Below are 16,956 nucleotides of genomic sequence, written 5' to 3'. Positions count from 1 at the left end.
ATATGCAGTGTTCATATATCCGTACAGTTTTTACAAGCATATACAATAGCTATTTTCTATTAACCGTCCAGCTAAGACAAATAACAATTAAAAAAAAATAGAAACTGTGAGTATATTTTTACTCTATAATTTGATATCAATAAATCTTTCTTTTGTTACACTTTTCTGCCGTATAACCTACCTAAAAATTCGTACTCTGTTTCGAAATCCTCTATTTGATTTTGAGGTTTTTATTGAAAATGGTGAAAAAATCGGGTCCATCGAATGGAAAAACAAGCAAGAAAGTAGTGAAAGACAGAATCTTCGATGTAAGCAAGCTGATTATCATATGATCTAGGATGAATCTTGCCACCATAACTACACATAAATTTGACCTTATAATTAGGGATTTGATTGGGATCTTCACCTGTTGTATTTTCAAAATCAATTTCACAAAAACGAGGAAAAGAGTCACCAAATTCAGGGTAAAAAGTATAGTTGTTGGAGGCGTTGGTGGGAGCATGTGTGGTTTGAGTAATAATGGAGGAAGCGGTGGATGTGGGATAGAGCATTCGATGAAGAACATTAGGTTAAATAGGTGAAATTGGAGTGGAAGAGTCATGGTGAACTCCACTTGTGTTTCCAAAATGATGAGCAATCGGAGGAGTTAAAGAAGCATCCCTACTCCTTGCTTCAAGAGTTTCCACTTGATTACCCAATCTTTCTAACCGCTTTTCCATTAGGGATTGGAAAAATGCTGAACATGTTCAAAAATTCAAGTATCGCGGGATCTCGTGTTGTAACCGATCCACCTTCTCCGTGGTTCGACATAGGTACCTAGTTATAGCACTCAAACAAAACAATCCAACACGTTAAGTTAGTTCAAATAAAATCTCACAAATACTCAAGAATCACACCTTTGTATGCCTCACAAATTGCCTCAATTAATAGTTGTAGCTTGTTTAGCTCCGATGAGTTGCAAGGGTCCAATCTCAACTTGAAGGTTAAGAATGAATTTTTGTTGACTCAAGAATAAAAGCTCAAAAGATAAGGACGGGAATTGAAGAACTTTCAATGGAAAATAAAGAAGAGAACTAAAAAAGAAAGTAGCATGGAAAAAATCATACTAAAAAACGAAGTAACAAAAGTAGCAGGAACTACTTATTATTACTTAGCTTGAAGGATCAAAGGAATGATTTGGATGTTTAAAGCTAGTTAAAAAATAATTAAATATGTTAATTACTTGTTAAATATTTAAGTATCGATGGAAGAAAGTGTAGAAAAAAGAACAACGAAATTTGGACTCTTAATTTGTTTTAGGACCCAAAAATTTGACCAAGTATAAAAAGTGTGCAGAGATTGCTCTCTGAAGTTGAGCATCACGCGCCTGCCAGGCGCTGTAGGGAGTTGTTGCTGCTCACTGTTGACGTGGTGGGTTCGGGTGGCTGATGCGTCAACGATCAAACTGTTGACTACCGACATGTCTGGCCACGTGGAAATTCGATTTTTTTTAAATTTCCACAAGTGGCCCCACTAACACTTTAACCAACTTTGACCTAACAATTTTTGGATCAAAGGGTAATTGTTCTATCTTCTTCTTCATGTACAAGGTGAAGATACTCAAGAACAACAATGAAAACCCCCAACCTTCACATCTTCATAACTTCTTCATTTCAACTCCAAATTCGATGAAATCTTCATCTATGTACTCCTTTCAATGCCACAAACAAATCCCACTAATTTTTAGCCTTCAAAACCAAGCCAAAAATAAGCTCACTTTTCAAAATTCACAAAGTTTCAAAAACTCAAAATCCTTCCATGGTATCTTCAATTCTACACTACAAATCAAGTGAAATTCGAGCTTTAGACTCAAAAAACTCTAGATAATCAAAATTTGGTGTCAAAAACAACAAATTATAACAATTTTTATTTTTTTTTGGATTTTTGGATTTTTTTTTTAATAGATCAATATCCCAAAATTAAGATTTGTCAAAACAAATCTTAACCTAGGCTCTTGATACCAAATGATACAAATCCTAAAATGGAAGCTAAGATTGACAAAGAAAATAAAGCACGATTAAGACTAATAATAAGAGGATTAATGAAGAACACAAGAGAAGATAAATAGATAGACACAAACTGAGAATCAAAGACAACCAACTTTAATAAATTAAAGCAACCTTCTTCAAATATCCCAACAAGAACCTAACTCTAAGAAGAACCTCAAGGAAATTGAAATACCAGACAATTTTCTTTCCAAACAAGGAACAACTAAAAGCTTTAGCAAGCTCTCATAATCTCTCAATAACAATGGAGTTTTTTTCGTTCTTGGAAATTCTAAGTCTTCCAACATAAAAGAAGCTACTTATACCTAGCAAATAAAGAAGACTTTATCTTATTACATTTCTACCCTTAATGAATATAAGAGCCTTGTTTGGATGTCCTCCTTTGTGATGAATTCAAGAATTCATTAAAAGCCCAGTTCCTCCTTCTTCTTCTCAACGTATGCCCCATCAAATGTTATCACGAACACATAAAATTCTCGAAAAAATTCCATAATGCACTCAAGTGCATCCTTCTTTATGAATAACCCTTGCCAATATTGAAGTTCACAAGCTTGGCTCCGTGTGAAATGCCTTGGGGGCCCTTGGGGTGCATCAAGGATTGACTGATTGTCAAGTCTATTAGACTAATTACCCATCCCTTTCTGGTAAGGACTCTTGCGTCTTAATAGACACCACATGGACGTGTCAAACTATGAAGTGCAATTGCATCCATAAAAACCTTTTCTTCTTTAAAACTAAATGCTGAGCAGGAGAAATTTGGTGATTAAGATAAAATATTAAAGTAGAAACAACAAGTACTAATGGAGAAGTCTTCTCCTAAGACCTATAATTTAACCAAACCATTCCAGGATGTGCTATTAAAATATAAACTTCTAATGACTAATGCTTCCACAGTCTTAAATTAGATATCTACATTTAATTTAGCCTGTTAATTATGATTTTAGTTGAAGAGTTGAAATAAGTATGTCATAATATGACCATGAGTTATGTAGACCACAAGGATATTTCACTTTCAATGATGATAACTGAGAAAATTTTATTCAGAAGTGAAGAAAGTCCTATGAATCTTTTGTCTTGTATGATGTGGTAGATTTTTCCTTCCTCAAACTAGCTGGTTCTTTTAAGATGGTGCCTAAACAAGCAAGGCAGTCATTGGTTACAAGGCACATAAAATAGTTGTCTTTAAGGGAACTAAAATAATTAGTATTTTTAAGAAAAATAAGTTTGAGCATTTCCGTTTAAAGGAAGGGTGCTCAATGCGAAAAGAATTCCATTAAGGGATACCAAATCAAAGGTAGTCTACACCATCTACTACTTCGACTAAGGTGCTCCCAGGTGTATGAGAAAGGACATAAAAAAGAGGAACAGAAGCATGAAAATTGTGAAAACAAACGGTAGATGAGAAAACTTGTCAAATTGATGATTAGCATTTACAAGAGACTTTTCATATAAAGTGGTGGACTATGCCTCTATGTACACATGATACATGATTTTTTCCTATGCTTAATACAACAAGTAATTATTCAATAATTAAATAAAAAAAATTATTGTTACCCAATAGTAAATTCTATAACATTCTCAATACTTCAGTTCATGTGCACATTGTGCATCTAGATACATAATTTCATCAATTCTCTTAATTTTCATCATGCTCTCTCAAACTCAAGGTGGCGAAATAACTTGAGTTTGCAAATCAAGACCATAAAACAAGTTGAGTATGGTGGCCAGCCTTTTTACCTCCTCACCAAAATATATTTGTTAAGATTTCTGTATATGTTTCACTATCTTCTGAATCATAATTATCTGTTTCTTCAGCATCTATTGTATTTATTTCTATTTTATTAGTTTCTAAATCTTTATTTTTTAATTTTTCTTTAAATTAATTTATCTCAATTAATAATTTTTGTTCTTTATTTTTTTTTTCTTTTTCTTTTTGTCTTTTTTCATACAGCTCTTTTAGCATTTGCAGTTCTTTTTCTAATTCAGCAATCCTGTTATTTTTATTTTCTTCTATTTTTCGTATTTCTTCTGTAGTCTGTTGTTTTATTTTATCGATTTGATAGTGTATAAATCATGTTGATATATGTATTCTGAACTATCTATTTGTGATTCTAAATATGATATTTCTTCTTTTTGTGCTTTTATTGATTTTTGGCATACTCCAACAATCACGTTATATTATTGTCTTTCTTTTCTTATTTTTAATTCTTTTCATTTTTCAGATATTATTTGTTTTAGTTCATTATATTTTTGTAATTTTGTTATGTTATTCATCTATACAATATTTATAATATTTTGGTGAATACCAAAATTTTATTTTATCATAATTAGGTAGTATGCATCTCATTCTTCTAGATTTTAAATGAATTATTAATTTTGCCTCATTGCTAGATATTAAGGTAATTAAGTAAGTTAATTTGTGGGGCTTTTCTTTTGTTTTATTTAAGGCTGCCCATGAGGAAAAATTCTTTTAAATAATGAATGGGTTGTTAGGAGGAGGGATTTAATACTCAAATTTTGATGCCGTAAAGAAAGAAAGAGAAGACTTTTCAAGAACGGAAAAGGGACAAATATATCCTCGAACTATAATAAATGGTATATATATACCCACCGTTATACTTTGGGTATACATATGTCCCTACTATTAATGAAATGGTACGTATATGCCTCTCACATTAACTGCAGAGGCATATATGTATTCAAAATATGAGGGAGGATATATATATACCATTTATCATAATTTGAAGATATATTTATCCCTTTATTATTTTAATTTTTTATCCCAAATAATTAACTCAAACCCACTACCCAATCTAATAAACCCACAACTCGATCGGATCCAAATTAAAATCTAAAAGATATCTATAACAGATGCATTTTCCTCAATCCTATAATGATATATACACACAATACATAACCATTCACTAGTATCAATTTGAAAGAAAAAAGATTCATTAATCTTAACATTCAAAACAATACCAAATAAATCAACCCCTCATGTTTCAATTTTCAGTGAAATTTCATTGAGAAAATACTATCCACCAGTCATCACCACACAACCATCATCTTCATCGAACCGGAAACACCCCTCTGACAAACCATCGTCGCACCTCTAGCTTCGGCCATCTTTGGCCTAATCTCCACTCCCTCCAACAAAGTGTTATCAAAGGAGCTCACCACGTCACAAATGGCGAATGGCGAGGCATACTATGTGACATCCGAAAGGCAATATCTATGCGATAAAGGCAATATGGCGAGGCGACAATGGCATCGCCTTTTTAATTTTTTTTTTAAAAATAGGTTATTAGGGATGAAAGATAATTTTAGGGCTTATTTTCTCATTTTGGTTCTACCATCTTACTTGCTTAGCGACTGCTACTGCGACCTTAAGGCAAGTCACAAGTGCGACTTCGACTCCGGCGACCGGCGGCGGCTACTCCAACTACTTCGGTAAGTACAAGTTTCTCTTATTTTTTTGGTTCTTTCTTCTTCTTCTTACTCCGGCGACTCAACTGGTCTCCTGCACACTGAATTCTTTTTTTTTTCTTCCTCTGTTTTTCTTTTTCTATTTCTGATTTTCTTCCTCCGTAATACAGTGTTACTGTAACAGTGTGTATTATGTAAAAAAATCTTTTTAATAACTTAATAATATAGTAATATACTAATTAAATGACTTGACCATTAACAATTATTTTAATTGCATCTCAATCTACTAGTAGCAAATAAAGGGACATTAGATGGAATTATGGTACAAAAGGACCATCAAAAGATGCAGTGATATGCAATTTTGTCGACGTACAATCAATGGTGGTACTACTCAATTCCAGCTACATTTGATAAGTGGAATAAAAATGTCAAGATTTGTTAAACTTGTCAAGCAGATATTAGGGATGAAGTAAAGGCATTTGTAGATTGCAGAGCCACGACAAATTCAATAACCAAAGATATGTGCCATCTTATAATATGTTAATAATGATGATGATATTAATAAACATGAGGAAATGATGCCTTCCTCCAAAATCTCAAAGAATGTCTTCGAGTGGTAGTGTATCATCCTCAGTACGAGATGTGACGAAAGTTCCTATTAATAAGTTGCGTCGAAATGAAAGTTATGATTCATTTTTTCCTTAATCTTGGAGTTTTTATGCTTATAAATAAATGGTGCCGCTGCCTGTTAACTTAACTGTAGGATATACTGGATGAGGCACCTCTTTTCAGTAATTGGAAACCTACAAGCCTTATTGGGAGTGTTTTCTACTGTATCTTATTGGAAAGTAATACTATTTCAATACCATATGCAAATTAGTCACTTATATGGAAGCTGATTAATAACAAATTCCAGGCAGGTTTTGCTGTTTTGGCGGTGGGAGCTACATGGATATTTCGCTCTATTCGAGGATTGGTTTTCGAGCTTCTTTGCTGTTGTAATGTTGCCCTTTTAGTTATCATCGATCTGATCCTGTGAACTTATCCTGTCCAGTTATATTGTTTCATCATTGCCAAGTTATAAGTTGTAAATCTCTTACATCCTTTATATTGTTCCTGTTGCTAACTTCACTCTAACTGTTAAACATAAGTATTAAATATTTGTAGGCATTTTTCAGCAATTTCTGGTATACCAAGTGCAGAAAATACTATTGCAGGTGATTTTTCGTTCTACGTTGCTGGTTATTTGTAGCTTTTAGTTTTACGAATGTCATTTTTCTGTTTAACGAAATATTTTGAGTTAGAGGTTGCGTAAAGAGGATGAAAAGAACAAAGGGACAGTGATTACTAGCAGACACTACCTCATTGGATATAACTTTCTTTCCCTCCCTCGTGTTGTTCCCCAACTGACATTTATGGAAAAAAAATAAAATACAGGATATATAAAACAATTTCTCCTTATATCACCTTGGTTTTGTATCATATTCCCATGAGTCATTGTCCATTTATTATAGGTTGATAGGGTGCCAAGACATGCATAGCATCAAAGTAGCTACACTTTCTGGTGTAAGCAGCTGAGAATTCTATGGATGTTCTTAATATGGTGCTACCAGTGAGTTCAGTAACCTGACAGATGTAGGAAGAAATCCAGCAACCAAACTATATGAGACTAAAGGTTCATTTGTCCACTATTAATCTTGGGGCGTGCAAAGGAGTAAAATTCAGTTGGCCAAGGTGGCAACTTTTCTGTGCCATTTTCACATATAACTTCTTAGGCTTCTTAAATGAGAACGGAGAACTTGTAATTCCACTACCTTGCTGAGGATTACATATTACTGAAATATATTGCTTATTAAGATCAACAGTTGTCTGTTTCCTTCTTGTTTTACCATGATCAAAATCATATGTTGTGAACTGATAAATTTTTGAAGTGCATAATGATTTAATCTTGTAGGGTTACTGTGTTTTCAGCCAGAAGCTGAAGCATATTGTTCGCTTACCGTTTGCAACAATTGCATATGGTATATGATCTCTACTTGGTTTTTCAGTTGTCTTCAGCCCTTTTTTTTACTACATTGCTTTATTTAGGTCTAATATCAACATATATGGTAAAACAACTCTGGAATTGGTTAGATCGTTATTGAAACATAGGTCCTTGGCAGGCAGGAACAAAAAAGAAAGAAGAAGATAGTGGACCCTGTCCCAGTTGGTCTCGTCTATGGATTTTCGTGCAAGTTGATCTGGACGCCATGGTTAATCTTGCGGTAGTGCCAATATATTGTTTACTTGCAGGACTGGATTATTGTAGTTGAATTGTGTGTTTCAGCAAAGCAGTACAATTTTTTCCTTTTTATGCCTACTAAATTACACTTCTGGATGTTTGTGATGGCATTAAATCATTCAAAGTTTCTACCTCCTGTATGCCCCATCTCGTACTAACTGGAAAAGAAGGGAAAACGACAATCATGCAAATCTTGGTTAACCTGAATATTGTTGTAGTCTTCTGAGAAGCTTGCTAATTCGCAACTGTGAGCGCTAAAGATAATATCCATAGCCTTTTGTTATTTGTTGAAGGAGAATTAGGGGGGAGTACTAAGTTTGAATCTCCAACTTCCATGAAGATTATATTTCTGCCACATTTATTTATATTTTTCAGTCGGTAGTTCCTACAGAAGCGCTTCCCCGGATCCCGCGCATAGTGGGAGCTTTAGTGCACCAGGCTGCCCTTTTTTGTAGTTCCTACGGAAGTGAATATTCATTTGAAACACTTCTATTGTAGGAACTGCTGCAATGCTGCTGGTCAAGGTTTGGGATCCAGATATTAGCATCCTCTCCATATCCACACTACTCAGGTTGACCTGTCAAGAACATTTTTGCCTTTTTTCCTTGGTTCTATGCAGGTTCCTGAATTTTGAGATTCTGTATAACCAATTTTAGCTGAGAAACAGGCTCTGGAGACCTTTTCCTTTTAAAGTAATTTTTTTTTCATATAATTTGCTGCATACTGAACATTTTTGCGCTTGGCGCATTTCTTTTCATGGATTTGGATTTGAGAACAGAATTTTTATCATAGAATTTTAAGTTAATTTTCTTGGACAGTCAATGCAGCCTTAATGATGATTAGAATTTAGAAATAGTAACTTTTCTTAAACACTCGATAGGTAAGTAATACCAAACATACCATGGAAGAGTTGATAGAAGATGAAAACCTCCGATATTAAGAAAGTACAGAGGGATCAAGACACTGAAATGGAATTTCTTGGAGCTTGGTGTATTGTTTGATGGGTTAAACCAAGGAGACACAAAGGATGAACGAACTGATTTTCAGTATATATTTATTTGGGTTCTGTTTGCTTTATTTGGAACTGGAAGAATACAAAAAATACATCCTCTACTCCAAAGCTGAATATTTTAGACATAGACTGAAAGGATCCCTAGAATATTGTGAGAAAGATAATTTTGAATTCAAACTAGCCCAGACAACTGACACACGATGAGAGTAAAATAAGGCAGAGGGAATCCTTAATTTTACCTTTGTCGCTTCAGCTTAAGAGATCCAGTTCAAGGACTGAAATTAAATCAAAGTGGATATGATGTGTCAAAAGGTTCTATTAATCCAGGAAAAAGAATGGGTCAAAATTGTCAATTTGGTCCCAAGTCTTTTGGGTTGTTTTATTCCAATAATCGGTCAGGACCTAAGATCAGACCGAAAGGCATTGTCGATGGAAATTTTCCTGGTTATTTGCAGGACAAACATCATTATAAGTTTTCCAGCAATTGGTTCCTTTGCCTGAGTAAGATACCAATGTCTCATTCCGTCGCATATTCAATGGACCTTACTGCTATGCAATACTACTGAAACATTGCAATCCAAATTGGTCTAAATGTGTCATTTGCACGTGGAATACATAATCTGAAGATTGAACCTTAGAGTAGCTTCGAGGCCAACAACAACAACAAACCCAGTATATTCCCACAAAGTGGGGTTTGGGGAGGATAGAGTGTACACAGTCCATACCACTACGTCTAAAGAGGTAGAGAGGCTGTTTCCGATAGACCCCCGGCTCAAGATTAAAGACAGTATACAAAAGCATCTAAAGCAAGGAACATGATAAAATAACATTGGTACGACATCCACAGAAGATTGTACATTGTCAAACAAAGAACACCAAAGTCCACCTAATTACTGGCTACGACTCATCCACACCCTTAGCCCTCTATCCTAATGTTTTTCCTCCATATCTTCCTATCCAAGGTCATGCCCTTAGTCAACTGTAATTGCTTCATGTCACGCTTAATCACTTCTCTCCAGCATTTCTTCGGTTTACCCCTACCCCGTTTGAAACCTTCCAAGGCCAACCTCTCACACCTACGAACTGGAGCATCTGTATCCCTCCTCATCACATGACCAAACCATCTCAACTTCACTTCCCGCATTTTTTCCTCCACAGATACCACTCCCACCTTCTCCTGAATAATATCATTCCTAACCCTGTCAGCCCTTGTGAAACCACACATTCTACGTAACATCCTCATTTCCGCCACTTTCAACTCCTGGATATGAGAATTCTTAACCGGCCAACACTCCACTCCATACAACATAGAAGTTCGGATTGCAATTGTATAGAATTTGCCTTTTAGCTTGTGGGGCACCTTCTTATCGCATAAAATACCTGAAAGCGAGCCTCCATTTCATCCAACCAGCCCCAATACAGTGAGAGACATCCTCATCTATCTCTCCATTCCCCTGAATCATAAACCCGAGATACTTAAAACTATCCCTCTTGCAAACCACTTGAGAATCCAACTTTACTACCACCTACTCGTGCCTCGAGTCACTAAACTTGCATTCCAAGTACTCCATCTTGCTCCTGCTCAACCGAAAACCTTTAGACTCCAGGGTTTGTCTCCAAACCTCCAGCTTATCATTAACCCCTTGTCGCGACTCATCAATCAAAACTATATCATCTGCGAAAAGCATACACCAAGACACCTCGCCTTGTATATTCCGCGTCAACACATCCATCATCAAAGCGAATAAAAACGGACTAAGAGTTGATCCCTGGTGCAACCCTGTTTAGACCGAAAAATGTTCAGAATCTCCTCCCACAGTCCTTACCCGAGTCTTCGCCCCCTCATACATGTCCTTAATCGCTCTGATGTACGCCACCGGGACCCCTCTGGCCTCCAAGTATCTCCAAAGAACCTCCCTAGGGACCTTGTCATACGCCTTTTCCAAGTCAATAAACACCATATGAAGATCCCTCCTCCTCTCTCTATACTGCTTTACCAGTCTTCGCACAAGGTGAATTGCTTCAGTCGTGGAGCGACCAGGCATAAAAACAAATTGATTCTCCGAAATAGGCACAATCTTCCTCAACTTCCGCTCCACCACCCTCTCCCATATTTTCAACGTGTGACTCAACAACTTAATACCCCGGTAGTTATTGCAACTCTGAATGTCACCTTTGTTCTTATATAAGAGAATCATCGTGCTTCATCTCCACGCCTCAGGCATCTTTGCTGACTTGAAAATATTGTTAAACAAGTTGGTCAGCCACCTTAACCCTGCCCCGCTAGAGAACTTCCAAAAATCCACCGGAATCTCATCGGGCCCCGTCGCCCTGCCCCTTCGCATCGTGCGAATAGCCTCACTGACCTCCTCTACCTTAAAACGCCGACAAAAGCCAAAGTCGCGACACTTCCCGGAAAGCTCCAACTCCCGTAACACAACACCTCTGTACCCTTCATCATTCAAGAGCCTATGTTCAAGGTCTCGGCCACATGTGTGGTGTCCATTCAAACTTCTATTATATAGTGAATGCTGCAATTGAAGGTTGTATTTGCCATTATGGTGATATTGGATTAGCTTTCTGTAACTTGATTGTCCTTTTAACCAGAGGTTTGATGCATTTTCCACCATTTTTGCAGGATAATCATGCTGGCTGAAGTAGTCTGTGATGCTTCTTTCATGACTCTATATTGGTCAGTTATCTCCTGTGTGTCAGATCCTCCAAAATGTAGAGAGTCATTTGTCTAGCTATATTTTGTAGTAAATCCCACTCACCTTAGAAAGAAATTCCATAAAACTGGTAGGTGAAGTCGAGTCTTAAAACTTCGTGTTTGATGACTAAGAGTTGCTTAAGATTGTTGAGTGCCTATTGTAAATTCCAAATTTTGATTCAGAAGCATATGCGCAAAATCACATTTTTCAGTGCAACACCTTCAATTCTCACAGGTTGTGTTCATCAATACAATTCATTTGATTCCCAGCCCGATGTTTTGAAGTATCTTTATTCTCCACTTCAACCATCAACTTCTTTGAAAGGGCTGAGGTACCACATTAGATTTACTCTGTTGAATTTGCAGAAAATTTTGACCAGTAGTTTAGTCACTATATGCCGTGAAAAACTAGTTAGACACCAAATGCTCCATTAATGAATGGCTCTGCCTGGAGTCCCTGCAAAATAAAGAGCTTTGCAGACACATTTTCTTTTTGCACATTTTTTGCGATATTTTTGGTTCTCAAAGCACATTACTCTTTTTGAGTTTATTAAGTAGGGAAGCAAGAATATGCATATTGAAAGGAAACAAATAGGAAGTAACATTTGATATTGAGATATAGCTACCCTATGCAAGTAACATTCGTGGAATAAAAGGTTGAAAGTCATATTGTCTTCTGAGATGGTTACCTCTTTGGTTGTTAGAGAAGTGGCAGGGTTTGGTGGAAAAAGTGATGCTAAAGAATAATCAAATATCCTTGTGTTTCTCAAACAACAGTTTGAACTTGAAGGTGTGCAGTTATGCTCTAGGTGATGAGATTCAATCTTCTCTATGTTCGTTGGAGTAAGCATTTCTGAGAACAAATGCAAACAAAGATCTTAAAAGTTGGTTACAAGCTGCCTCTGGGTGATACGTGATTTTCAGATGTTCACTTGGGAGCCTTTTGTTATATAGGTATCAAGATGGTGGTCGACTATCTGATCAGCTCATGGCCTTGTTGCAATATCAGCAAGAAAATATACACTTTCTGAGTGAGGAGGTATGTGTTGATAAAGAAATCTCTGATACCTTTTCTTTAAAAATTAGAAATAAGGTTCCAGCCATGTTTCTTTGCGAGGAGAGAGTAAAGTCGGAACTGAACTTTGAGCAGCTTTAGTTAACCTGTTGGTGCATCAAGTAGATAACAACACACAGAAATCAGTTTTTTGTTGCATGTTAAGCGATCTCTTGCTATTCTTTGGAAAGGAAGATAGAGTTCTACACATTTCTAGGTCTTGGTTGCCACAGGATGTGTTGATTTCTTGCGGCCAAAATAGGAAGGAAAAAAATAGCATTCTGGTTGGATTTTAGTCATTTTTTCATGTGGAATTTTTATTTTTATATTTATTGTTGTTTCTTGAGGAATTATATTCTTTATTTCTCTATCTGAGTTTTGTTGTTTCTCTTCCTTTAGATTCTTGGATTACAGGAATCCTTGAGCAAATAAAGGTCTAATGATGGGAGTGCACCACAGGTAAGCTTCTCTTTAACAAAGTTGCTTTGCTAGGGGATCTCCTTCCTCTATTTCTAGAAAAGGAAGAATGTGCCTTTTTGACTGCATGGTGTGTTGGTGTCTGTGATCATGAAGCTATAAGTCAGAAAAAAAACCAAGGTTAAGAAGGATAAACCTGTATCAACTATCATAAATCTGAAAGTAAATGATCTTCCCCACTTCCCTCTTTATAAGATCTTGATGAAGGTATTTTCTGTTAGGATTATGAAAACGGGGCTTCACTTATATTATTGTTGTCGACAAGGTAGCTGGTAATAACTATCCGTACAAGTTTCTTAATGACAAAACCGCAAAACAACGAAAAAAGTCATAGATGCCGGGGATGATATAACATACACCAGCAGTTGTATATTTTATATTCTGCAAGATAATAATTTGGAAGCTAACGGTATTTTAGCACATATATTGTGGAATTATTCATTAATAAATATCAACATATGTGTGTGGTAATCACTCAATTATTATTTGAGTTTGGACAACGAAAATGGTGAAAATAATCAATTGCTCGGTTCTGCAGGTTGATCTGGCCCACTTACTGACAGCTCGAGACCAAGAATTGCGTACACTTTCAGCTGAGGTATTATTGGTGGCCTGTGGTCTTTTGGACCTATCTCTTTCCTTACAGAATTAAGTGCCCGTAGGCAGAGGCTCCGTCCCTGTTGGGTCGAGGGTTCATCCCAAAACTCCTTTGGCGGAAAATTAGACTGTTTATACATGATTAAAATTATTTTTTATGTATGTATATTATACATTAAACCCACTTTGGCTTCTTCGTCTGTTTATTTCTTAATATTTTGGACCCCTTAATGAAAATCCTGGCTGTGCCAATGCTAGTAGAGATGGAAGTACTTTTATCCCGTGCAGAACTAACATGTAAACCAAACAGACTTGTTTGCTCTCTGAGTAAGAAAATGAACTTGTACATCCAAGTCTAATTTCCGCAAATACTAGTTGTGAGTATGTTTTGTATTTTTATTATTATTGAAAGTCAAGAAAATTAATAATGTCATACATGTCTATATTCATCTGTCATGTAAAACTTATGTAAGACGAATATTATAGAAAATTTTATAGAATACCATTGAATATGCTGCATTCTCTCTTTTTTTTTTTTTTTTTCACATGGTATTACAATCTAGGTAGACACTCGAGCAAGTTTTTATCTACTGACGTGATTTTACATTGTCTGCTTGGTCAAAGTTTTAAAAATATTATAATTGTGATCAATGAAATTTTACATTGTCTGCTTGGTCTAAGATGTCATCATATTCTGGAGGTCCAATATGACGTGGCATGGCAAGTGAAGATATCAATAGGATCATGCCACATATTAAATTTCGTCATTTCATCTAAATCTGATTGGCCAAAAGAAGCCTATCTTCGCATGACTCTTTTTTACCACAACTATAAATAGGGGTCTTATAATTCAGAAAATGGACCAACTACTCTAACAAGAAGCAAGAGAAACCTCGTAGATCAAACATACCAGATTTTCCTACAAGCTACAAATCAAGCATTCAAGTTCAAGATCAAGACCATAAGATTCAAAAACAAGCCCAAAAGCCCTTGAATTCAAGTATAAGTCAAGATCAAATCCATCAAGCTCACAAATTAAGTTCAAATTCAAGATCAAGCTCAAATCCTTTGACTTTATATTTAAAAAGCGAATCAAAGGATTCATAGAGATTGTAACACTTACATATTGAAATCTATAAAATGATTGTTACAATATTTTTCTTGTTCATTATTATTTTCTCAGTCTTGAAATTTTATTTTTCAACAAATTTTGGCACGCCAGTAGGACGATCTCTATCTCTCATCTTTACTTTTTCAATGTCAACGTGTAAGAACAACGAAATAACTTCCAAGAAGGTCAATTCTCAATCGACTGCCTCCAAGGTTGTTGATTCCAAATCTCTACTGAAGTAGAAAGTATCCTTCGTGTTACTTAAGCTTTGAAGCGGTCACAAGGAGCAACGCTAGCATGTTAGGACAACAAACACATCAAGTGTCGTCCGCACCAACCCCATTTTTCGGATCTTCAATCCTAAAAGGAGCGAGGTCCCATGCAAGTGCTTCAGAAAAAGGAAGCAATGTGGCAGAGACACTTAAGAAGATTCTAGCTCTACTTGAGCATTCTGGTTCAAAATACTCTGACACAAAGAACAATGGTCGTTCAACCAACGCATCATCTCCATTTACACTGTGTAAGCTGAGCACTTCGAAGATCAACTTATGCGACAATCCGTGTTACTCTCCAACATCTCCAGTGATCATGCAAGTAATAGTAACTGATGCCTCATCTATGGAGGAGCAACTTGCAAACCTGATAAAGATAGTTGATTGTCCGACCAAATATATACAAAATCAAGATGCTCAAATTGATAAGTTGGTGGATAGGATAAATGGCTTAATAGATGGGGATTCAAGCCATGTACCTAGAAAAGCCCCAAAAGTGCACGAGATACAATATCCCATAAAAAAACACGGCGTACTAAAGAGGTACAAGTCTCTTCTAAGGGAGTGATCCAATTGATCAATTGAAGGAATTCATCGAAGGGGCCCTCAAAGACAAGTATGATGTTGTCACCAAGTCTTCCCTGACATACGCCAAGTCCTACACTGAAAGGATTGATATCCTCCAAATACATGCTGGCTATCAACCCCCTAATTTCAACAATTTGAGGGAAAAGGGAATCCAAAGCAACATGTCACACACTTTGTTGAGATATGTAACAATGTTGGAACCTAAGGTGACTATCTTGTCAAACGATTTGTCCGTTACCTAAAGGGAAACGCCTTCGATTGGTACACAAATCTTGAGCCTAATTCCATCGATAGCTGGGAGCGGCTAGAGCATGAGTTCCTGAATCGTTTTTATAACACAAGAAGTACAGTGATTATGGTAGAGCTCACAAATACTTGTCAAAAAAAGGATGAGCCAGTTATTGACTTTATCAATTGATGGAGAAATGCCAGTCTAAATTACAAAGATATGCTCAGTGAAACTTCTGCAATAGAGATGTTTATCTATGAATTGCACTGGGAGCTTTTCTATGTCTTGGAAGACATTGAGCCAAAATCCTTTGAAGAGTTAGTTACTCGTGCTCACGATATGGAGTTGAGTGTTTCTTCTGTCGGAAAAAGAGTAGAGCCTATCCATGACCCTTGAAAGGGAAAAGATAAGAAAGAACCCAGAAGATAGAGCAAGTTTGTCCCCAAAAATAACAACGAGGAATCCATGAATTTTGATGTGTCTATTGTGAAGTTCACTACAAAGGTGAGCAAGAAGCAAAACATGAACACAACTTCTCGAGGACATCCAAATCAGAAGATGAATTTGAAGGAGATGTAAGAAAAAGAATACCCCTTCTTTGATTTTGATGATGCTGAAATTTTCAATGAACTTCTTGAGAATAAGCACATTGATGAAACAACCTAACGAAGCTGGAAGGATTGATGACCAAAACTATTGCAGGTATCATAGGTTTGTGGGTCACCCTCTGGAGAAATATTTTGTCTTTAAAGATGAAATCATGTAATTAGCAAATGAGATGAAGATCTTTGATGATGAAAAGGCCACTACTCATCAAATCTCTATCATTTTGGCTCACTCGATCTAGTCCAAATATGCTTCGAAGGGCATAAGGAGGAACCATTAGAGCATGAAAAGTCATCAATTGATGAAGGTGATGATGAAGGTTGGACTCTGGTGACTAGGTGCAGATGTAAGAAGACGAGTCTATGAAAAATATCATTCGAGCAGACAACTAGAAAGAGGGTGGTGAAGAAACTAAGGAAACAGAGGCTGGTTGAGCTTTAGAAGAGGACGATGGTAGTGGAGCATCACCACTAAAAACCACGACATTCAGTGACTTTGAAAGAATTCTTACCAAGTTGGTTCCGTGCAAAGACGACTCAAGTCAACCT

The 16,956-nt window shown here is 36.3% G+C and overlaps 1 protein-coding gene across 10 annotated transcripts; it reads left to right on the top strand.

Moving 5' to 3' along the window:
* The first annotated feature begins 4,888 nt into the window (after positions 1-4,888).
* Positions 4,889-13,971, top strand: LOC124885635. Of its 10 annotated transcripts, none has more exons than XR_007042959.1 (10): positions 4,889-5,495; positions 6,392-6,469; positions 6,639-6,688; positions 7,426-7,492; positions 7,634-7,735; positions 11,403-11,456; positions 12,252-12,283; positions 12,429-12,513; positions 12,928-12,987; positions 13,544-13,971. XR_007042959.1 is itself a non-coding variant. In XM_047393762.1 (10 exons), exons 1-9 carry the CDS (start codon positions 5,233-5,235, stop codon positions 12,958-12,960), a joined length of 798 nt encoding a protein of 265 aa, XP_047249718.1. In that variant the 5' UTR covers positions 4,894-5,232; the 3' UTR covers positions 12,961-12,987; positions 13,544-13,971. The 10 variants fall into 10 exon arrangements, 4 of the variants coding, with proteins under 4 accessions (XP_047249718.1, XP_047249720.1, XP_047249719.1 ...); XM_047393762.1 differs by having other exon boundaries at positions 4,894-5,495; positions 12,252-12,317; XM_047393763.1 differs by lacking the exon at positions 7,634-7,735 and adding an exon at positions 8,251-8,323 and having other exon boundaries at positions 4,896-5,495; positions 6,388-6,469; positions 7,443-7,492; positions 12,252-12,317.
* The last annotated feature ends 2,985 nt before the right edge of the window (positions 13,972-16,956 follow it).

The sequence above is a fragment of the Capsicum annuum genome, chromosome 7 (assembly GCF_002878395.1).
Source record: "Capsicum annuum cultivar UCD-10X-F1 chromosome 7, UCD10Xv1.1, whole genome shotgun sequence".
NCBI classification, from domain to species: domain Eukaryota; kingdom Viridiplantae; phylum Streptophyta; class Magnoliopsida; order Solanales; family Solanaceae; genus Capsicum; species Capsicum annuum.
This window is presented reverse-complemented; position numbering and strand designations above follow the sequence as displayed.